Source organism: Falco peregrinus, chromosome 12, assembly GCF_023634155.1.
Source record: "Falco peregrinus isolate bFalPer1 chromosome 12, bFalPer1.pri, whole genome shotgun sequence".
Classification (NCBI taxonomy): Eukaryota; Metazoa; Chordata; class Aves; order Falconiformes; family Falconidae; genus Falco; species Falco peregrinus.
The window spans coordinates 19134438-19156542 of record NC_073732.1 but is presented as its reverse complement, the minus strand read 5'-3'; the positions used below and the strand labels follow the sequence as shown (position 1 = coordinate 19156542).

General features: G+C 64.1%; 3 protein-coding genes across 3 annotated transcripts; 1 reads left to right on the top strand and 2 right to left on the bottom strand.

The window, feature by feature from the left end:
- Nucleotides 1-1002: 1002 nt before the first annotated feature.
- EEF1AKMT4 (EEF1A lysine methyltransferase 4) lies at nt 1003-5184 on the bottom strand. The gene is made up of 3 exons (XM_055816782.1): nt 4943-5184; nt 3804-4087; nt 1003-1365 (listed from the first exon to the last, which is right to left on the bottom strand). Exons 1-3 carry the CDS (start codon nt 5112-5114, stop codon nt 1063-1065), a joined length of 759 nt encoding a protein of 252 aa, XP_055672757.1. The 5' UTR covers nt 5115-5184; the 3' UTR covers nt 1003-1062.
- Nucleotides 5185-5207: 23 nt separating this feature from the next.
- ALG3 (ALG3 alpha-1,3- mannosyltransferase) lies at nt 5208-8260 on the top strand. The gene is made up of 9 exons (XM_055816780.1): nt 5208-5393; nt 5729-5828; nt 5924-6071; nt 6254-6414; nt 6564-6684; nt 6905-7110; nt 7343-7420; nt 7624-7767; nt 7873-8260. Exons 1-9 carry the CDS (start codon nt 5243-5245, stop codon nt 8060-8062), a joined length of 1299 nt encoding a protein of 432 aa, XP_055672755.1. The 5' UTR covers nt 5208-5242; the 3' UTR covers nt 8063-8260.
- A 136-nt stretch (nt 8261-8396) lies between these two features.
- On the bottom strand, nt 8397-20882 carry VWA5B2 (von Willebrand factor A domain containing 5B2). Its single transcript, XM_055816784.1, is given in 28 exon segments — nt 8397-8983; nt 8985-9248; nt 9250-9277; nt 9585-9631; nt 9633-9676; nt 9679-9704; nt 9935-10001; nt 10221-10298; nt 10541-10686; nt 10738-10876; nt 10956-11103; nt 11105-11248; nt 11250-11317; nt 11402-11630; nt 12769-13058; nt 13134-13293; nt 13390-13575; nt 13650-13764; nt 14066-14268; nt 14391-14501; nt 14578-14754; nt 14885-15009; nt 15130-15261; nt 15695-15849; nt 15970-16183; nt 16506-16667; nt 17094-17249; nt 20695-20882. Coding segments are annotated over 27 exon segments (3903 nt in total). The 5' UTR covers nt 17233-17249; nt 20695-20882; the 3' UTR covers nt 8397-8677.
- Nucleotides 20883-22105: the final 1223 nt, after the last annotated feature.

Sequence of the window (22105 nt, the reverse complement as noted above, 5' to 3'; positions counted from 1 at the left end):
GCTGGTTTTTGGGGTGCCTGCGGATGGGGTGGCATGGCGGGGGTGGGGGGACTGACCCCAGAGTCCTTCGCCAGCTCCCAGCGTGGGGGGAGCCACCGGCTGACCCACTTACGCCTTTCACCAGAAATAGCAGCCCAGCAGCTCACACCTCTCTGGTATGCTCCCGCTGTCCCTCTGAGGAGGGGTCCCCTCTGTTGCCCACGCTGGGGGCGGGGGTTTGGTGCACAAAGAGCCCGTAGGGACACCCTGGTGGCACATGTGCACCCACCACACTGGCACCCACATGCAGCCAGCCCTGCCAGCAATGGCATGCCCATCACCAGCCCCGGCACACGTGTGTCACCAGCCCTGGCACACACATGTCACTGGACTGCTGGCCCCAGGCATGGGCAGACACAGGCCAGGCATGTTTGGCACATCGGGGTTGTCACCGCAGCCAGGAGCAGGGGGACAGGGGCAGACATGCCACCCTGCCTGCACACGTGCCCCATAGTGCCCCCAGCCCCACACTGGCACATCGCAGCCTGGACCCCTCGCTGCCCGGCTGGTGCTGGAGGGTGGCAAGGACACAGTGCCCTTGCACACCCACATGGCCAAGGTGGGTGGTCCAGGGGTCCTGGTGCAGGAAGAGGCAGGGGGGCAGCAGGCACCCCCCCCTCATCATCCTGCCCCCTGCCCCCCCCATCCTGCCCCCAGCCCAGCTGGCTGGCCGGGGGGGGGGGGGGGCGGCAGGGAACCACTCCCCGCAAGATGGATGGGTGGAATTAAACCCGATTTGGTTTCATTACCAGCCGCAAAGCCCCGAGCTCTGGCTGCTCTCCAGCCCGGCGAGGGAAGGGCCAGGAGGGGGCACAGCATCACCCGCTCCCCGGAGCATCCTGCTGTCCCCTGGGAGAAGGCCAACCCCCTCCCCCCCTTCGCCCATTACTCACATCACTGGGCAGCTTGCGGGGGGGGGGGGGGGGGGGGGGGAGGCACACACTGGCTCCCTGTTCCCATCCATGAGGGTGGAGCAGCTTAAGGCTTTATTGGGTGGGGGGACACTGGGGAAGCCCCCCCGGGTCACAGCTGGATGGCAAGGAGATAGTCCTCGTCGTCATCTGGGGGAGCAGAGGGTGGGGGGGGGGCAGGGGGTGGGGGGGGCTGGTGCAGCCGGCGCCCCAGGGCCAGGTCGTGGGGGTCCAGGGGCTGCCCCTTGCGCATGATGTAGAGAAAGTAGTGGAAGGTGCCGGTGTCCCCGTCCCCGCAGGCGGTGTGGCGCAGGGACCAGCCGAAGGCCTCCTGGGCGTAGTGGGGCTTGCGGAAGTGGGGCTGGGCAAAGGTGATGGAGATGAAGCAGCCCCCCGGGCGCAGCACCCGGCTCACCTGCGGCAGGAGAACCACCGGGACGGTGTGGGGGGACACAGTGAGGTTCACCCCCTCTGGCAGAGATAGCCCCATCCCCAGTGATCCCCCCTCCAGCCCATGGCCCCCCCAAATCTCCTGCCCTAACCTTGCAGTTTCTCCCTCTCCCCCACCCCAAGACACCCTCCACAGCTCTGACATGTCCCCAGACTACCCACAGCCCAGCAGCAATGAGGAACAGGGGTACCCACACCCCACCTCTCCCTACACCCCAAAACCCTTCACCCCCATCCCCAGCAGACAGCACAGAGACCCAGCCTTGGGGCTGGGAAAGGCTTCACCCTCCTGGGCACAGCCCCCCTCCGCCCCCCCGCCAAGCAGTGCAGAACCCCCATTCCATCACCACCCCCCTCCCCAGGGCACCCAGTGCTACATCCCTACCAACCCCCAGCATCTGGGGGGGGGGTGTTGGGTTGTGTGTGTTTGGATGTGAAAGGACTCGACCCTTTTAATCACCATTTTCTCCCCGCTGGAACTAAGCCCCGCTAACAGGATGGAAAAGAACATCAATTTTCTTGCTTGGCTTTATCCAATGTCAAAAGGCTTTTACGGCCAGCGCTCGCGTGCTCGGCATGCAAAGGCAGCGCCCGGGGCGGGCGGGTGGCCAGCCCCCCAGCTGCCCCCCCCGCAGCACCCTGCCGCCGGCAGGGACACCCCCAGAGCCCTCCCAGGCCAGGGCAGGGAGCCACTGCGGCAGGGAGAGGGCTGGGGCCAAGGGGGGGTTCCCGAGCTCTGGTTTAATCCTGCTGGGAAGCTCCATGGCTCAGCGCTGGCTGGGGCCAGGGACACAGAGGGGACAGGCAGCCTGTGTGTGTCCCCCGAATGCGGTGGTGGCTTTTGAACAAGATCTTTAGTGGTTTTGGCCAGGAAAAGGGGATGGCAATTCCCCGTATCCCCGCCCGGCACCCAGCTCAGCATCCCTCCTGCAACGCGCCAGATGCATCCGTCCTGGAAAGATTCCACAGCCTCCCAACCGACAGGCACGAGGGGTGTCCCCGGGGGCTGGGGGCAGGCAGGGATCTCCTGCTGGAGCCCAGCGAGGCATCCCACATCCCCACATCCCATCCCTCCTTAATAGAGCACTAACGGCCGTTGCTTAGAGACGGGCACAGGAAACCTTCCCATCCGCCAGCCGGTGCAGGGGGGGGTGAGGGGGCTGCTTCTCCCTCCGGCACTGTCCTCCCCGCCCCATTGCCCCCGATCACTGGGACAGGGGTGTCCCTGGGGCATCCCTGCGGGCAGGGCAGATTTTTGGGTCTTTACATCCCCCCACAGGGAGAGCAAGACAGAGGCTGTGAAAACCCTGTGTCTCCCCCCATCCTGGCGAAGGGGGATGGGGGTAAGGAGGAAGGTGCTGGCCACGGCCAGACCCCTGTGAAGGGACCAAGTGGGTGGGAAGACCTAGCGAATCCCTCTGGGAATGATGAGAGTGGGGACCGGCTGCGGACGGAGGCCAGCACCCAGCAATGCAGGGGGAGGGCAGGGATTGAGCGGGGGATTAAAACGGGGGAAAAAAAAAAGGAAAAAAAATAACTAAATCCTCATCATTTGGCCAAATGACAAGGACAGGCAGCAGTGCTGGCCAGGCAGCACCTGGATGGCAAGGACAGCCCCACGGGCTGCAGCACCTGGGGTCCTGCTCCCTCCCAGGCTCGGTGGGGGAAAGAGCAGAGGTGGGGTGGGGGCAATAGCCACAAGCATCCCTCCCAGCAGGCGCAGCAATTAATTATCCTTGCAGTTATTCCCGCAGGGCAAGGGAGGCTGCCAGGACCCACACCTCCATGCCAGGGCAGGTTCAATCAGGCCCCTGCCTCCTCCACCACCAATTAATCGTGCCCAGAGGCATCGCCCATCCCCATGACAACGCCAGAGCCCTGTCGATGCTGACGGGGGTTGCCATGACAACCCTGGATCGGACAATGGGGACTCCGGCAAACGAGATCCTGCAGTCATCACCTTGCCCTGGGCAGGCAAGGCCACCTCAGTGTGTGTCCCTGGGTCCCCTCCGAGCACCCTTGGGTGCTCCTACAGCCACCCATGCCGGGATGGGGCCCATTTTTACTGCCCCATCCCACCATACTTAGAGTGCAAATAAAGGAGGTGGTCACTTAGCATCCCAACACGGACCCATAGCCGCCAGGGATGCACCCTGCTCCATCTGCCGCCCTGGGGAGAGGGTGATGGGGTGGGTCCCCCACCCCCAGGGGTGCGGGGAGCCCCTCAGGTGCCCCTTTGCAGGATTAGCAGCAGAGGTAGCACCAACTGCGCGGGGCACAGGCACTGGCTGGGGGATCCCCAGGGAAGTAGGATGGTGAGGAGGTGCTCTACACCCCACAGCCCCTCAAAAAGGGGATGGAGTCCACCTTGTGACCTCCTGCCCGGCTGCCCACATCCCGTACCTCTGCCAGCACGCGGTGCATCGCGGCGGCTGCCTGGGGTGAGACGTCCCACGGGTCGGTCTCCTCCACCATCAGCACGTCAAGGGTGCCCTTCTCCAGCACCACGTCGAAGGTGGCGTCAGGAAAGGCCAGGGCACGGATGTCCATGACGGCCCAGCGCAGGCCAGGGCAGCAGGCGTAGCGGGCACGCATGGTGTCGATGCAGGCCGGGGAGAAGTCGATGCTGGTGACGTCGGTGTAGCCCAGCTCGTGCAGGTCGTGGCTCAGGGCGCTGTTGCCGCAGCCTGCGTGGGACACGGCTCAGCCGGGGCTCGGGGTGCCCATGGCAGGGCTGTTGGCACCCAACCCCCTGCCCTCAGACCCAGGGAAGGGTGAGGATGGGCTGGGCAGCTAAATGGGGAGCAGGCCATGGCCTTGCCGCTAATTAGTGTATGCTGGGCTAGTTCTTAATTACCCCCTTCCGGCAAAGGGAGTGCTTTGGGGTCCTGCCCCTGCAGGACCACAGGGTGACAGTGGCCCCTGCGCAGGGGATCCCCCCCAACCCCCGGTCTGGGGCAGGATGTGCCGGTGGCCCTGCAGGCACTGAATGCAGGGGAGGGGTGCGGGGGATCCCCAGCTCTCCCCCCGGTGTGCGGTGCTGCAGTAGCTGGCCGTGCCCCCAACAGGGCCAGCGCGCAGCATCTGGGGGAGCTTAACCGGGGTGGGGGGACAGAGGAGCGGCCCCCCCGGGGGTGCAGCACCCTGCCCAGCCGGTGCCGGGCCGGCCCCAGCGGGACGCGGCGCCCCCGGTGCGGCGGGCACAGGGAGCGGCCCCGCGGGGGGGATCCCGGGGGGGATCCGGCGGGGGGAGGGCGGGCGGATTTGGGGGCTATTAAGCGCAGCTGGCGGCGGCTGATCCGCTAACAGGATCGGTGATTACACCCGCCTAATCCCGGCCGCCCGGCGGGAGTGAGCCCGCCCGCCCGGGGCACGGTGGGGCGGCGATACCGGTCCCCGCGCGCCGCCCCGGGAGCGCAGCCGCCCTGCCGGGCCGGGCGCCCGGTGACCGGTCCGGTGCCACACCGCCCCCTCGCGGCCGGTGCTAGCGCACCCACCGGCGGCACCCCCCCAGCGCCGCCCGCCCTCCACCGGGCACGTACCGAGGACGAGGATGCGGTCACCGGGGCGCAGCTCGGCCTCCAGCTGCGGGAGGAAGCGGGACAGCCCCCCCAGCCACTCCCGGGGCTCGGCGCCCTCCTGCCGGTACAGCGCGTCCCAGAAGCGGCGCTGCCGGTAGCGGCGGTTAGCGGCGGGCGCGCGCCGCCGGTCCATACCGGGCGGGGCGGCGGGGGGGGTAAGCACCGGGTGCCACGTGCCGCCCGCGCCCCCACGTGCGACTTCCGGCCCCGGCGGTTGCACCGTCCTGAGCGCTCCGGCCGGAAACACGGCGCGGGGCGGCCATGGCGGCGGGGCGGGGGGCGGCGGCGCTGCGGCGGGCCTGGCGGGAGCGGCGGGCGGCGCTGCTGGAGCCCAGCTACACCCCGCTGGTGGCCGCCTGCCTCTGCCTGGCCGAGGGCGGCGTCAACCTCTGGGTCATCCGCAGGGTCCCCTGTGAGTGCCGGGGCCCGGCCTGGCCCGGCGGCGGGGCGGGGGGGCCTTGTCCGCGGGTGGCGGAGCCGGCCCGGGCCCGGCAGCGTGGGCCGGTGCGCCGAGCAGTGGCAGCTCGGCCCCGGGCTGGGCCGCTGCGCCCCTGGGGTGGCGGGGCTGGGGGGTCCCGCTAGCGGGGTGACAGGGCTGCCCCCGGCCCGGGTGGGTGACAGCATCCCCGGGCTGGGGGGCCTGGAGCCTCGGCTGACAGGCAGGCGGGGGGCGTAGGGGTGGGTGGGTGGGGGGGGGAGTTCCCCCGCGGTGTCCCCAGCCCCGCTTACCCCTGGCCATCCCCACAGACACCGAGATCGACTGGAAGGCCTACATGGAGGAGGTGGAGGGGTTTGCCAACGGGACCCTCGACTACACCCAGCTGAGGGGCAACACTGGGCCGCTGGTGTGAGTGACGGATGGCCCAGCTCCCCGCCACCGGGGGGGCCCGGCGGGCACAGGGGGGTGGCAGGGCCTGGCCCCTCACTCCTGTCTCTCCGCAGCTACCCTGCCGGTTTCGTCTACATCTTCCTTGGCCTGTACTATGCCACGGGCCGCGGCAGGGATATCGGCCTGGCGCAGTACCTCTTTGCTGGCCTCTACCTCCTCAACCTCCTCCTGGTCTTCCGCATCTACTGCCGAACCAACAAGGTAGCCAGGGCCAGGGGCCTCGCTGGCTGCCTCAGGGCCTCCTGCTCTGCTGAGCCCTCGCTTGGGCAAGGCGGGCTGGGTGGGCCCTCAGGGCTGGGGTCTGAGCCTTGGAGAGGTTCAGTGGCTGCCGGGGCTCCAGGACATGCTGCTGATTGCCTTCCTGTCCCTCTGTCCCCGGCAAGGTTCCCCCGTATGTTTTCTTCTTCATGTGCTGCGCCTCCTACCGCATCCACTCCATCTTTGTCCTGCGTCTCTTTAACGACCCTGTTGCCATGGCCATCCTCTTCCTGGCCATCAACCTCTTCCTGGAGGAGCACTGGTCCTGGGGCTGCTTCTTCTTCAGGTGAGGGTCTGGGGGCGGGGTGGGGGCTGCCTTCCATGGCAGGCTGTGAGTGTGAGCCAGCTCGACCCAGGGAGGAGGCCGCACGCTGCCCAGGGGCTGCCTGGGCAGCCATACAGGTGCCTCCAGCGGTAATGCAGCCTCCCGCTCAGCCTGGCTGTGTCTGTGAAGATGAACATCCTGCTCTTCGCGCCCGGACTTCTCTTCCTCCTCCTTCAACGGTTCGGTCTCCTCGGCTGTATCCCCAAGCTCTGCATTTGTGCTGCGCTACAGGTGGGTCCCTGCTCACATCGGCTACAGGGGCAGGCTGGCATCCCCATCGGCAGGGGGTAGCAGGTAGCCCTGCCTGCATCGAAGCATCCTGCCCGGCTGTCCCAGGGTCTGGAGACCTCTGGGTGTATGTCTCATGTGGTGCTGGGATTCCTGGGAGGTGGCGAGGGTGACAGAGACCTAGCTTACAGCTGCTGTAAGGGTGCTGACGTGTCTCTGGCAGGTGGTTCTAGGGCTGCCCTTCCTGCTGGTGAACCCTGTGGGGTATCTGACTCGCTCCTTTGACCTGGGCCGCCAGTTCCAGTTCAAATGGACAGTGAACTGGCGCTTCCTCCCAGAAGAGGTTTTCCACAGTCGGGCTTTCCACGCCATGCTGCTCCTGGCTCACCTGGCTGGCCTGGGGCTCTTTGCAGTCCATCGGTGGCACAGGTGAGACCTGGGGTTCCCCATGGGTGCTGGTCCCCATCGGCCCCCATGGTGTAGGGTACAGGTCTGCAACTCCCCTGCCCCCACGATGCTGCAGTTCTGGGGTTGCGGGTGGGAGCTGGGGGGAGTTACTGTTCTGTTTCAGGGAGCGCACTGCGCAGGCGTCGTGACTCACGGGAAGGTTGGGGTGGGAAAGACTCAGCAGCTGAGATCAATGTTTGTGCTTCCCCCTGAGGTCCAAAGAGAGCATCCTGGCTCTGCTGAAGGATCCTGCTGAAAGGAAACATGCATCCCCTCCCTTGACCGTCAACAATATCCTTTGGCAGGGTGGGAGGTGGGTGGAGAAGGCAGGGCAGGGCAGGGTGGACCTTGGGCTCAGCATTTGCAAACTCCCAGTGCTGCAGTGCCGTCAGGACCAGCGTGTCCTGGGGGAACAACCTGTGCTGTACAGCTGGGGAGCTTTTGCAGGATCACACTTCCAGCCTCCTGTGTTTGTCCCCTTAACGCCAGCGCACAGATCGTCTTTGTCCTCTTCTCTTCCAACTTCCTGGGTGTCTGCTGCAGCCGCTCCCTGCACTATCAGTTTTATGTCTGGTATTTCCACACGCTGCCCTACTTACTCTGGTGCAGCCCTACCTCCAAGCTTGCCCACATGCCCAAGTATGTGCTGCTGGGGAGGGGGACCTCCCATCTGCTGCGGGGTATGGGAGCGAGGGGGGCTGGTGTGCCCCCCTCCCTGCTGACCCCCAATTTTCACCCCTGCAGGGTGCTGCTGCTGGGCATGATCGAGCTCTGCTGGAACACCTACCCCTCCACAGTCTGCAGCTCTCTCTCCCTCCATATCTGCCATGGACTTGTCCTGCTCCAACTCTGGTACGGCATGGCCCCCCCACCAGTGCTACAGACGCCGGCACCGAGCAGGAGGCCCACAGCCATCTCCAAGAAAGCCCAGTGAGAGTGTGGCTGGCCAGGTGATGGGAACTGGCCTCTGGGACTGCCCCTTCTGCTCACTCTTTCCCCACCCAGCTCCCAGGCTGCCCCCAGCCATCCCAGGAGGGTCGTGAGCCCTGGAACTCTGCAAAGGGGGCAGCGTGGGGACCCCCAACAGGCAGGACTTCACCAATAAAGGGGGCTTTGTGTGCCCTTCCCTGGCCGCAGCGTCTTCGTGCCGTGACAGTGTCGGGATGGCCGTGCCTCAGCCTGCTCCACCCGTGGGGAAGGCAGAGCAGCCACCAGGGCTACGGGAGCTCCCTTCCCAGCCCTGGGAGAGCACTGCCCAGGGCAGGAGCGCAGCTTCCAGGGTGAGGTTAAGACGGAGGATCTGCAAAACTCCTTTGCCTCAAGGTTTGAATCGCCTTGATGCAGCACAGAGATCCCTCCAAGATGGCTTTTCCTAGTCTCCTGTGTGCTCCCTCCCACCAGAGATGGCCGGGAAGGGGGTCACCCCCACCCCAGGGCTCTGGTGAGCCCTAGCGTGCCCTGAACAGGGCCAGTGGCTCCCTGCCCATAACAGAGACACCTGTGCAGGCGGTGTGGAGCCAGGCGTCTTTATTGGCCCCTCTGGCAGCCATCAGACATTGTTGGGGTTGTAGCACAGCATGTTCAGCTTGATGTTCTCATCCCAGTGACGCAGCAGCAAGAACAAGTGCCTGGCTGCCCCTTTGAGACAGCCCACGTCCACCCCCTCGGGCAGCCGCTGTGCCTGCAGCCACGCATCTGCCTTGGCCGCCACCAGCTCCCACTCCTCAAAGAAGCCAGCACAGCGATGCTCCAGCCACGCCAAAGCCACTGCTGTGGCCCAGCTGGCACTCTCCAGGTCCTCTGGCCCCACGTCCTGCCAGATCATGCCAGCCTCAGAGGGAGCGGCTGAGTGGGGGGCCGGTGTCGGACTCAGAGCCATGCCCACTATCCGCCTGCGCCCACACAGCTGCACTGGGCACCTCGGAGCAAGTGCTCCGGGACGGGGGTGAGCCAGGCTGTGAGGCTGCAGTGAGCTCCTCGCCCTCCTCGCCACCGGGCCCTGCCTCAGGGCTGCTTCTGGCCCCGGGGGACACGGGGCTGAGGCTGGCTCGGTGGGAGGCGTAGGGAGAGGCCCGGCACAGGCGGTCCAGGGGGATCTGCACTACTTCGGAGAAGCTCTCGGGTGAGCTGGAATGGCCCCCGGGGCTTGCTGCAGCTGCACCTGCATTGGGGGGCGCAGGTGACTGGGAGGGGACAGGCAGGGGTGCAGCCCCCAGCACTCATTGGTGGGGGCCACAGGAGTGTCCCTGGGGCACAGGGACTGCACAACTTGCCCTGTCCCCCCCCATCCCCAAAGCCAGCAAAGGCCCCCAGGGCTGAACAGCACCGTCTGGGTTTGCACCCTCAGCTGGGTGCCACTGCTGGCGCTGCTGGGTGCTGCCTGGGCAGCTGAGCTGCAGCCCAGCAGGGAAGGTGCCTGCTCAGCACACCCCGGGATGGGATGGGGACATGGGGACGGGGCCCTTACCAGCGGGAGGTAGTCGTGGCTGGCGTGGTTGCTGGGGCCGCTCGCTTTCTGGGCTGAGGCACTGCGGCCGCAGTGCCAGACTGGGCCCCTGCGCCTGCTCAGGCTAAACCTGCGGGGCAAAGAGGAGAGTTAAAGGGGCAGAGGGGTGCAGTTTCTGAAAGGCAGCTGGACCCCCAGCCTGCTGCAGGGATGGGGCTGGAGCACCAAACCCCTCCCCTTACGCTGCAGGAGCTGGCAGGGAGCATTGTACCTGCAGCACCCAAGAAGTGGCATTGTCCCCCTCTCTGTGCAATGTGCCATTTTTTTGGGCCCTGGCATCCCTCCACCCTGCAGCCTCACCTGGAGCCAGTGATGCTCTCCGTGGATTTCTGGGAGCCCATGGAGGTGGAGGGGCTGGTTGGAGGCCCTGCAAGGGGGGAGGGCTGAAGATGGGGGGCCATGATGCACCCAGAGGTGCATCCTGCTCCCTAGCACCTGTGAGGGTGATTCTGTGCCCGTGCCCTTGGCAATGAGGGCAGGCGTGGGCACAGCAGATGCTCCAGCTCTCAGCTGCCAGCAACAGGGTGTTGGGGGCACCCCCAGTCCCCCACCATCCAGCCCTTGGCCCCCTCCACCCTGGACGCACCATTCGAGCAGTTCTGCTTTTCCGAGCCATAAGTAGGGGAGGAGACACTGGCTGGAGACCCTGGGGTCTCATCTCGCTCTGCAAAAGAACAAAGCCCTGAGGGCCCCTGGGCTCCCGGCACCCTCACATCCACAGGGGCTGCTGTGCTGCCACCCCCATGTCCCCCCGTCCCAGTGTGGGGCAGGTGCCTCTTTCCAGGCATCCACAGTGCTCCAGCCAGGACCAGACCCATGCAGCCGTGAGCTGAGGGTCCCCAGTGACCCTGGTGCTCGGGAAGGTCACTGGGGAGCATAAGCTGATGTAAGGGCCCAGACTGGTACCTGCAGCGACAGGGGCCTCATCCTGCTCCTCCGCATCTCTCCGCTGGTCCACACCTGCTGAGGAGCTCCTGTGGTGCCAGTTCCCCGCCGTGGTGGCTTGGGGCCGGCTGGCTGAGCCAGCTGCAAGGAACGGTGCCACCTCAGCCCTCTGTCCCCTCACTGCCCCGTCCCCAGCGCCCTGAGCCCCCTGGCTGTACCCTGTGCCCCACACCTCGGGGGCTGTGGGCAGGGCTGCGTGTGTGGCAGTGTCCACAGGCACCAGGCGGGTGTAGAGAGAAGGCACGTTGCAGGCTTTGCTGGTTTGCATGGCTTTCAGGCGAAAACGGCGGGCAAAACCTGCCCGGAGCGAGGCAGTTAGATGTGGGGGGATGCCAGGGCTGCGCTGGGGCAGGGGGACACACGCACTGGCACCCACCCTGCTCCAGCTCGGCTTCCCGCTGTGCCGCGTTCTCGTTGTCCCGGATGACAGAGCGAGCTGCCAAGCAGTGCAGTGGCTTGTCCCAGGCTTTGGCTGCCCGCCGTGGGGGGTCCTCCCTGCCCAGCCCCTCCCGGGGCTGCAGCAAGCGATTCCAGTGAGGCTGTCACTTCCCAGGACACTGGCTTGCCAGCTTGCAGCGCGTGGATCACCACCTGGCAGCGCAGGGGCAGGCTGCCATCAGCCACGCTGGCATCGGCCAGGCTGGGCTCCCCCGGCTCGGGTGCTGGCGAGGGCGCTGAAGAGGTAGGAGGGCTCCACCAGCATGTCCCAGTCCAGGTGGGTGGGCGAGAGGAGGTTATCTGGGCAATGGCAAGAAGTGGGCTCAGCAAGGCAGGGGCATCCAGCTCCATCCCCGTCGCCCTCATCCCCTGGAGCCAGCACACACTTGACTCCCACTGTGCTGGGCTGCCGCTGCCGTGCCTGGGGTCCCAGCTCATCCAGCCGCCCCTCCAGGGACTGGTTCCTCTTCTGTGACACCTTCTCCAGGGCCCGACAGAGACGGCGGGCATCCAATTCCCCATGTGGCGAGGAAAAGCTGCGGCCGGCCAGGGCAGTGCGTGCCAATGCCTTCTTCTGCCGCGCCAGCTCCTCTGTGCTCAGGGCCACTGTCACCTGCAGCAGGGGGGAGGCTGCCAGCGAGCCTGGCAAAGGCACTGGCACAGAGCGCAGGCTGCGCCAAGCCGTGATGGGGCACCTGCGGCCCCGGCCGGCTGTTGGCTGGAGCCGCTGGCTGACGCCCAGCCCTGCCGCTCTGCAGGCTGGCACCCGGCAGCCTCCCAGGGCGGTGGGTGATGCTCGCCAGGCTCCCCATACACATGGGAAGGACCGACAGCACGGAGACAGGAGTTTGCAAACATCCCTGGGGGTTGACTCAGGCTGCCGCTGAGGCAGGAGCCGTTGGCAGGGATTTCCATGTCTGCGGAGTGGGGGGCTTAGCTCAGTTGCTCAGACTGGATGATGCAGTCCCCAGTGCAGAGTGATGTCCCTGCACCAGGGTGCTTCACCTAAAAGATACCACAGGGCAGCAGTGCCTGCGCTGCCTCTCGTGCTGGCAGTGTGGAGCCAGGGGAGGATCGTTTGCACTGCAGGGAAATCACTTACGCTTGACATTTCAGCAGCAAAGGCCGCCAGCTGTGCTGCCGTGTGGTGGGAGCAGGTTACCTAACCTGTGCCACCAGCCAGGAGCACGTCCTGGAGCTGGGTGACAGCTGGCCTCACCTGGCCTTGGAGCCATCAGCACCGGGGGAGCTGCCTCTCCCTGTCCCCCAGCGACCTGGCTGGGTTTTAAACCCAGGTACGAAGCAGCAGAGACTTGGCTCATCACTAACCAAGTGTTGGGTGGCATTGGCCAAGGGCTGAAGGAGCCAGGCAGAGGCTTAGACAGCCCACCCCCTCCTCTCCAGCTTGGCAAGTTCATTACCTGATGCCGGCCCAGCTATTTTCATTTAATTTCTGTGGCCTGAACAAGGAACTGGCTAGGGGGTTTGTTAGCCACCCAGCTGACTGCTGGCCGGGGAAGCTGGGGGACCAGCTGCTTGGTCCCCAGCTGTCCTATTCCAGTAGGGCAAAACTACCCAAGGAGTCACCTCGCAGCACCACAGCTGATCCTCGTTTAAAATCCAGGCTACATCACTGGTTTCCAGCCCAGTGACCACGTGTCTGGGCACAATGGGGCAGCGAGACCCTTGGTAAGCCAGGAGCAGCTCCACCCCACCGTGCATGAGCCACTGCAGCCCGTTGGCATCCTTACCTTGGTACGAGCTGGGGCAGAGGGCAGCGGGGCGGATTTGGTGGAGGACTCGCAGAGGGACAGGCTCTTCTGGCCCTGCTGGGAGGTGACATCAGTGCCAGGGGCTGATGAGCCACCCTCAGGGGCCACATCGCGGGAGCCGGTGGACTCGCTGCTGGTGGAGCTGCGGGAGAGCAGCCCCCGGCTGCGGTCGGTGCTGACAGAGCAGTGCGTCAGGACGTACTGCTCCTGGATGTAGGAGGGCTGGTAAATCCGCTTCCAGATGTCTCCCCCTGAGATGGGATCCACACCTGCCCAGCAAGCGCAGACCCTGTCAGCCCACGGCTCCCAGACCTGCCCCCCACCCCAGCCCCGGCCCCACTGACTCTGTTCGGATGCCTCCGTGCCCCCAGTGAAGAGCTCCAGGGAGGCGTCCCCAGATCCTGGGGTGTTCCAGGGTGGCTGTCGGTTCTCTCCTGGACTGGGCACCTCCTCCTGGGAAGGGAATGCTGAGCCCCGGGAGCCCCGATGAGCCCCTTCCTGGCCCTGGCAGAGAGAAGGCACTGCCGTCAGCACCCCAGCACGGGGTGAAGGTGGTGGCACCAGGAGTGTGCCATCCCCCCCATGCCAGGGCGGCTGTACCAGCGGGCGCCTGTCGCGGAAGCGGGCGATGCTGTAGAGGACGCAGTAGCTGATGAGGCGGTCGCCGGGGTAGAGGGCTGGGAGCTCGGTCGGTGAGAGCAGAGCCTCCATGCTGTCAGGGACATACCAGTCGATGGTGATGTCGCTGACAGCTGGCTCAATCGCTTTCTTCAGGGACTTGATCAGCTGGGGCAGGGAGAAGAGCCAGTGTCACATATCGCTGTGACCTCTGTGTCCCCCCATCCCTGCCTGGGCTTTACCTTGGGCTGCAGCCTCTCGTCCGGGCTCAGGAACTCAGCGCAGCCCCGGCTCACCTTGGCCAAGCCCTTCAGCAGCCGCCGGCATGCCCGCCGGCCCATGCCAAAGCTGAAGCACCTGCAGGAGAGAGCCAGGCGATGAAAAGCCCTGGCCAGGCCAGTGCTGGGCACTGGGCAGCCCGGTGGTGAGCCCTGCCATGGGGGGATGGGCAGGGGGATTTGATAGCCAGAGATGCTGCCCCGGCTGCATGAGTGGGAGCACCCCGGGGAAAGCTGAGTGGATGGGCTTGGGGCACGTGATGGGTGAAGAACATGCTTGGGGCTGATGGAGGGGAGATGTGGGGCTGCAGAAGGTGAAACCATGGGAACAGTCCAGGGGACAGAGACCACCGTGATCCCACCGCAGTGCTGGTGCATACCTGACGGTGCTGGCCTGCCTGCGCACCAGCCGGAGGATCCTGCCTGCGTTGCCCACCGCCGCATCGGTGAAGAGGAAGAGCTGGCGGGGGTAGCCATGGTGGAGGGGCTGCGCCAGCGCCCAGCCCAGGGCTGCCAGCAGGTTGGTGCCACCTGCGTCTACCCGCAGCCCACCGAGGTGCTCGCAGGCACGCCACAGAGTCTCCTGCCCGCGTGGAGAGCTGGCCTCGCAGCGGTCCCCTGGCTCGCCAGCCCCGACCCCATGCCAGGGAGCTGGGAGGGGGGATGGAGAGGGGCTGGTGGGGGGGTTTGCCCAGCAGCACTCACGTTGCTGCAGAGGCGGCTGGATGGGAAGAGCGGCTTGACGTTTGTGCCGAAGCCAGCGATGTTGAGTAGCGTCCCCGACGGGAGGCTCTTCAGGGCCACCAGCAAAGCCTCCTAGGGTGACAGCAGGGAGGGCTGCTAAGGACCAGCCACCCAGGGAGCATCCTTGGCCCCGTGGCCATTGCCTCACCTTGATCTTGTCAAGGTCAGGGCCATTCATGTTGCTGCTGTGGTCAATGAGGAAGAGGACCTCGCGGGTGATGCTCTGCAGGTCCCCAGGGACACCCCCCGCCACCGGGCAGAAGTTCAGCATCAGCACGGGGTTGGGGAAGATGTCTTTGTGGAAACGTCTCTGCACAAAAGCCACCTGCAAGCCAGGTGGGCCAGGGGCTTTCTCGCACCCCCTGGCCCATGCTGAGGTCTTCCTCACCCACATCCCACCACCTCCCACCTTCCTCCTTCTCCTTGCCGGGCCACCAGTGGCTGTGTACTGTCACCTGTCTTTCACCGCTGCTGTCCTTCCTGGCAATCCGCACATAATCCCGGCGGCTCCGGATGTGGGCTTCATACTCAGGGTATGTCACGGTGCCATCCTCCATCACAAGGTGGGGGTGGTGGGGCTCTGTGGGGCACAGGGGGTGTTCAGAGTCACCCTGTGCCACACGGGGCTGAGGATGCCCCAGATGCTTTTAAGGCAATACCCCTCTCCCCCAAACCCGCCAAAGGCATGGTCCCTCCTCACCGCAGGGGTAGAGGATGATCTCCAGGTCCCTGTCATAGCGGTGGGGCTCAGCCAGGGTGACACAGGTAGTGGCAGCAGAGCTGGCCCAGGGATCAGCATCAGCTCGCAGGGCGTGGGATGGGCTTTCCAGCCCTGCGGGGAGAAGGCAGCAGCAGGGCAGACCCTTGCACCCCTGACACCCCCCCCCCGCCCCTGGACTCCATACCTGTGCCAGACCTGGCGCTGCAGCAGGGGCTGCTCCCTTCCAGCTCTAATGGGATTAACTGGGCTGGCAGCAGGAGCATGTCCCCACCAACCCGCATCCCTTCCTTGCCTGTACTGCCCCACATCCACCACACCTCCTCAGGGAAGGGGGCTGCTGACCCAGAGCCATACAAAGCCACACACAGGGCGACTTTGGGGGGTCCCTTTGGGAAAGGGCTTCTTTGTGCATAGGGAGTGCAAGAGGACACCAGAGCAAGGGGGCCCAGCTCTTCCTAGAAGCATGGAGGGACCAGGGGGACATCACCTACGTTTTGGGGAGGTTTTGCCCAACAACCAACACCACCTGAGCCGCCCTCCCTACCTGCCAGCAAGCAGGGGCCCTTCACCAGCAGCTCAAAGGCAAACTCGTAAGGAAAAGGGTTGCAGGGCTGTCCCCGAAAGACATCCATGGTCTCCACAGGCACTGTGGGGGATGGCTGGCTCCGGGCACCTGGCCCCCCGAAACAGCTGGTGGGGCTGTGAGGGGAGAGGCTGTGATGGCTCCCACCCCCACGCCCCACTCACCCAGCATCAGCATCCCCCCCTCCCCCGGATGGCGGAGACTGAGGAAGCCATGAAAATCACCATAGAGCCAACCTGTCGTCACACAAGCTTGCCGGCTCGCACTCGGGGGCGGCGGGGATGTGGGGCATGAGGACAGGGGGGAGAAGGAGGCGCAGGGCCCCATCCGGCAGCGTGGCCAGCTCCTGCGCTGTGCTCAGGGTGATGGCCAGGCTCTCTGCTGGGCACAGCGTGCCTGTGACGATGACAAAGGTGGAGCGCTCCACATCTTCATCCAGGACGAGGTGGCCTGGGCAGGGGAGAGATGGGAGGGGGGGGTGTCAGTGGGGTGTGTGAAGTTGCGGGGGGCATTAATTGAACTAATTACCTTCAAAGAGGACAACAGAGAGCAGGTGTAACAAGGGGCATGCAAAGGGACAGGTAAAACCCCAGGAGAGGTGGAGGAAGGGGAAAGAGGAGTCTGAGATCTCCAGTCCCAGAGACCCTCCAAAGCACCAGGGTAGCCTGGCAGGAGCTCTCAGCCCCCCCATATCGCCCCATGCTTCATCCCCCCTTGTTCTGAGCCTCCCAGCCCGGAGAACCCAACAGGATCACCCGTGCCACGCACTCACCGCTGGCACAGCGGCGTGGCCGGCCGGGGCTGGGGCTGCACTGGAGGCAGCAGTCCTGTACCCGGTGCCGGTTCTGGACCTGGAATGTCACCCGCCGGCTGCCCACTGCCGCCTCGAAGCCAGCCACCACCTCCGACTCCTCCAGCGGGTAGATGAAGATGCCTGTGGGTGGAAGAGAACCCTGAGGCAGATCCCAGCACGGACACCACCACGGCACAGCGTGGCCCGTGGCAGCACCACTCAGAGTCTGACTGACTCACCGGGTGACTTAGTTGCCCGAGAGCGGGACAACACACAGGAAGGACCCAGAGCCTCAGTAGCCCAGAAAAGGGAGGGAGGATGAAACCCCCCTCATCCTCAGTGATGGCAATGGGTTTGCTCAGCCTCACTCTTCTGCCCACAGGGTGATGCTGCGTGTCTGCCGTGCTCTGCCCTCCCCGGTGGCCTCTGCCTTTGCTCCCCAAACTGAGCAAGGTTTGGGGGCCAGGACACAAGTGGGCTGGAGACGGGATGCTCTCCAGCATGGGTGCTTTTCTGGGGCTGCACAGGCAGCCCAGATTCCTGCCAACCCCAGAAGCTCCCCCTTACCTTCCACAGGCTCCTCATGGGGGTTGGTGTACACAAGGTGAGCGGTGATGCTCAGGGAGTACCCGTTGGCACAAGCCTTCACCCTGGAGCTTTTCAGGGGCAGAGCCTCCCAGGAGGAGAGGGCGTACAGGCCAGGCATGGTCCCTCAGCGGGCAGCTGCGGGCAGAGGGGAGGCAGGTGCTGGGTGCTCGGGGATGGGGTCTGCCAGGAAGGGGCTTACGTGCACAAGCTGCATCCATCTGCCCAGCCTGCAAGGGGGAAGCAGGTCCCCATCCCTCCCCATCCTGGGGACAGTGCTTTGCAGCATCGACGAAACACATGGACCTGGACCCAGATCTCTGCTCAGACCCCAGCCCACCTGCAACCTGGGTCTGGAGCCACAGGAGCCTGCAGAGAGCAATTCTGCCCCACAGGTAAATAAGCCTTGCTGCTGAGCAGCAAAATTACTTCTCCCATGGGCAGCAGCAGTTACATACAAGCCCCAAGTTCTGCCAGACAAGCAGAGACTCCTGGACAGGACAGATAACAGCCAGCAGCACACAGCCCATCTCTCAGCCAACCCACAGCAGCTGGGTGGTTTCAGAGCCTCCCCAGACCATCTCCCATACTGGCCAGGAGAGGAGCACCTGCTGCTCCCATCTCCATCCACCCACAGAGCTCACCAGTGTAATTCGCTTTTTTTTTTTTTTTTTTAAAAAGGGTGAGTAGCCCACAGTGTAACTAGGACAAAACAACGAGCAGTGTTTGCTGGGGGTTTAATAATTAACAACAAGGTCAGTGCTGCACTGAAGAGCAGCACAGAGGGGAAGGCCCTGCAGTGGGGGAGCCTGGCTCAGGGGATGATGATCTCTGCCTCTGGGTGAGAAACGCTCAGCACAGAGATGGATGCGTCCAGCATCCCACCCTTCAGCAGCAGCTGTGGGAAGAGAGGCGGCTGGGCACCAACCCACTCCACACCCCTCTTCCCCTTGGAAAAACCACCTGGGAGAAGCATCCCAAATGACTGCCTGGAGCCAAGGCATCTCTCTAACATAATGCACCCTGTGCTATCAAATACTTGTGTGAAATATTCAGGTCAGCCTTAGCCCTACCTCTCTGTGAACAGTGCGTGTGGATCCCACTCCAGGCATGGGTCTACACCTCCACACTGTATCCCCTGCCCACCCCAAGTGCCTGCAACCCAACAGCAGCGAGGTCCCCATGTCACACTGTGTGCCAGTGCTCCAGCATGCAACGTGCCCAGGGCAAGGGCAAAGCCAGGTACAAGCGAAACATCTGGTCCCCCCACTCCAGTGGCCTTCATCTCAGGAACATCTTGTACAAGTGTCAGTAACAAGAGGCTCAGGGTGCCCCCGGTATGTGGTCACAGGGTGCCTCTCCCAGAGCATCCTTGAAGGCAGAGCAGGGCTACATCCTTGCAGACAGCACCAGGATGGAGTCCACGGCTGGGCAAGGCAGGGAGCCCCCAAGAAGCACAGAAGTGCATTAGCAAGGTAGCTGCATCCCAGGAAAATAAGTCCATTATGCAGGAGGGCAGCTGTTAATCTGCTCAACTGGCATCACAGGGTTATGCTGGCAGGCTCTGGCCATCCAAGCACCCACCACCATCACCAGTCCTCCACCCTGTATGCAGAATGCTGCACACGCTGCTGAGCGTCCCCCCCCCCCCCAACCCCCTCCCAGCAGCAGCACAGGGTCCCTGCACAGCCTGGTTTTCCTCCACACTGGCTGTGCCACTGCTGGGAACATCACCAGCCAGGTCCTGCCCTGACCACAGCACCCAGGTGGGGTCTGGGACTCTCCCAGCCCAGCCACAGTGAGCTATTGAAGGCTGATTTCCCCTCAAAACCCTTCCATTTGTTCCCAAGGCACCCAGCTCGATGCTCAGCAACGTGCCTGCTATTTGCCATGCTGCCCGCTGGCCCGGGCACTACCAGCTTGTTTACCAGGGACTTACTGGAGAATCCATCCCAGCTGCTTTTTATCACTTCTCTTTACATTTACCCTCACAGAGTAAACAGGCCCCATCTGGCCCTGCTGCACTTTACGCTGGCTGCTCTAAGCCCTGTGGTAATGAATAAAACCAGACCCAATGGTCCTCGCCCCAGCATCTTAGTCCTCGTCCCCTGGGGCAGCAAACTGTCCCCAGGTGCCAGCATGGCATCACCAACAGGTCCTTGGGCCCGTCCCCAACATGGTCACCAGTGCCTTTACGGCCCCTTCCTCTTCCTCCCTTCCCACCTGCTGCTCACAGGAGCTGGTTTAACTGACAGCATCCCACATACGGAGGGGGTCGCAGCAAGAGCAGGGCTGGGTGCAGCTCACCAGCTTGGTGGCAAAAAACCCTTGGTGAAGGCGAGACTGAGCTAACTCTTCTCTAGGTCAGAATAACTTAAAGTTTCTCTTCTCACCCGTGGATAGGTTGAGTTTTCTAGCGTGGCTGCTGCAGCAAGCCAGGTGCCTGAGCCCAGCAGACCCTCCTTAGCTGTCTGCAGAGTTGTCAGTCTCACCTGCTGCAGAAACAGCCGCCCACCCCAGGGTGCAGCATGATCCCGGGGAAGGATGAGACCAGCCCTGGCACAGGCAAACCCAGTGAAAATTTCCAATGGTGACAGAGGCACAGACCGGTGCAAGAGGAGGATGGAAGGAGAGGAGCCCAAGCCTCTGTGGCAGCACCTGGAGTGAGGAAGCATCACTGCCCCTCCTGCTCACCTGCGTTACCTACCCCCTGCTTCCCTTGCTTCCCTTCCCTGCAGGATATTCCTGCATGGCTCCGCTGGGACAAGACACAAGGGCAGGAGAGTGAGATCTGTCCCAACTCCTGAGGCAGGGAGGAGGCCACGGAGGCAGGAGGTGATGGCGCTGCTGCCCAGCACCCATGGGGCATGGCGCTTTGCAGGGAGCCCAAAGAGGAGGAACGGAGGGGAAAGGGATTTCCCTGGCAGCTGCAGGTGAAGGGGACAGGGTGAAGAGCTGTCCCCAGCCTAAGCCTCCAGCCTGTGGTGCTGTGCCCTGGCTGGCACTGCTTCTTCATTTGCTGGGAAGTCAGAACAGAGTCTGCTGCACACACACATGTACACACACTCTGGCACACGCACCACATGCAGGACCACCACGTCCAGGACCTGTGCTGCTGCTCTCACCCCTCCAGAGCCACTAAAACCCCTGGAAAACCCGAGTCCCGTGCCACGGAGCAGGAGTTACTTGCCCTCAATGCACCCTGACACAGGCACCCCCTAAATAAAAGGTCCCAGCCCCACGGATTTCCCCCAGCACAGGCACACGCAGGTGGAGCAGCCCTGCAGAAGGGTCCCACTGCTCCTCTGGCCACAGGACATTTCTGGCTCAGGCCAGGGACCGGTGGCTGATACCCTGGGGCGTGTTCCCAGCAGTTAGTAGAGCCAGCCCTGTTGGGTCCATGCCGGATGGTGATTTCAGCACTTTTGGGGCCCTGCTGCCTCATCTCCCGCCTCTCACCCCTCCTGCAATCCAGGACTGCCCCGAGAGCCCGCGTGTGACCCTGGGGCACCCAGGAATTGCAGGATACTCACAGGGTCCCGGGCCACTGGGGTTCCAGACTCTCCCCCGCCCCTGCCCTTACCTGGAGGAAGAGGAGGATGACACAGGGACTGCAGGCTCCGCTCCGCACCCGCTGGGTCCCTGCCCTCTGCAGAGCCCTCTGCCCTAGGGGTGGGTTTCCCGGCCCCTCTGGCCTGGGGGCTGCAGTACCCCGGGGGGATGAGCGGTCCTTCCCGGCCTCTCCCTGCTGCAGGCTCCCTCTCTGGCACTGGCTCCTTCACCGCCCTCGCTCCATCCCTCGCTCCCTGTGCCAGCAGCAGAGCTGCTCCAAGCCCAGCCTCATTAAAGAGACACACTCCCTGGTACCCGCCGCCTCGGGGAGGGCTGGGGGATACGCTGGTGGGTGGTGCTGGGGGTCTCAGGGGATGACCAACACTCCCAGGGGGTGACAGGCACTGGCCAACAGCAGAGCCCACTGCTGTGGGCTGCTCTGCACCCAGAGTGGGGCAATGTCCAGGCAAACTTGGGTGCTGGTGAGACACCAGGGTGATGCTGTTGCACCCACAGACATGGGGTGTGGCTGCCAAGGACATGTAGCTGCCCCCTGTGTCCCCTCACAAACAAAGCACAGGGCAAAAAGCAAACCCCCATCAGCCAGCTGAACTCTCCATGGGTCACAGGCATCACAACCAGCTTTGTTAGGAAAGGTCTCAGCTGCCCTAAGACTGCCACAAGAGGACCACGCACAGGTGGATGCTGAACCATCTCCAAACCCAGATGCCCTGGGGTACCACTGGGGACATCTTCACTAGCCTCCATGTGCTGCAGAGAAATCCCAGCCCCAAAAAGCAGGGAAGAGGGGGGATTTGGGGAGAGCCCAGCCTTTGGGTGACAAGTGTGACTGCAAGCCCCCTTGGGGAGGGTGCAGACAGTCAGGAAATCCCAGCAAAGCCAGGACACGTCTGCTGGCAGGGACATTTCATAACCCAGGGAGTGCTGGGAATCCCTCCACTGCCACTCCCAGCTCAGCATTCCCAAGCGGGACCAGAGAAAACTGTCAGATTTGGGGCTAATCTGTGCCCTGCTTCTCCCAGGCAGCTCCCTCGCTGTGCTATAGATAGGGCTGTGCTGCTGCGGCTCTTTTTATAGAGCAGGCAGAGGGGAGCCACCCCCCTCCCGTGCACTACAAAGCCCACCATCACAGCCACGCCAAACCCGGAGCCAGCCCAGCCACGCAGGCACAAACCAGGGCAGAAAGAGCAGGCAGCGCTGGCGAAGGGAGCAGTCCCCAGTCCTGGGTAGGTGGGTTTGGTGTGGCACCAGAGCAAGGAGGCCTGGAAAAGCAGCATTTCCCCATTGTATCTCACCTTAAGCCGACCCACGCACCACTATGGCTTCGGCTCCTCAGCACGGGTTTCACAGGTGACAGCAGGACCAAAGGAGGAAAATCTCAGCAGAAGATGCCCTTTGCCGCACACAGTAGCCCAGGGCAC

Excerpts from the sequence above, each read along its gene's own strand:
- EEF1AKMT4 (XM_055816782.1), bottom strand. The coding sequence starts at position 5,114 with ATGGACCGGCGGCGCGCGCCCGCCGCTAACCGCCGCTACCGGCAGCGC. Across the intron at positions 4,088-4,942 it reads TGACCGCATCCTCGTCCTCG|GCTGCGGCAACAGCGCCCTG; the intron begins GTACGTGCCCGG and ends TGTCCCACGCAG. Across the intron at positions 1,366-3,803 it reads TGCACCGCGTGCTGGCAGAG|GTGAGCCGGGTGCTGCGCCC; the intron begins GTACGGGATGTG and ends CTCCTGCCGCAG.
- ALG3 (XM_055816780.1), top strand. The coding sequence starts at position 5,243 with ATGGCGGCGGGGCGGGGGGCGGCGGCGCTGCGGCGGGCCTGGCGGGAG. Across the intron at positions 5,394-5,728 it reads GGTCATCCGCAGGGTCCCCT|ACACCGAGATCGACTGGAAG; the intron begins GTGAGTGCCGGG and ends CCATCCCCACAG. Across the intron at positions 6,072-6,253 it reads TCTACTGCCGAACCAACAAG|GTTCCCCCGTATGTTTTCTT; the intron begins GTAGCCAGGGCC and ends GTCCCCGGCAAG.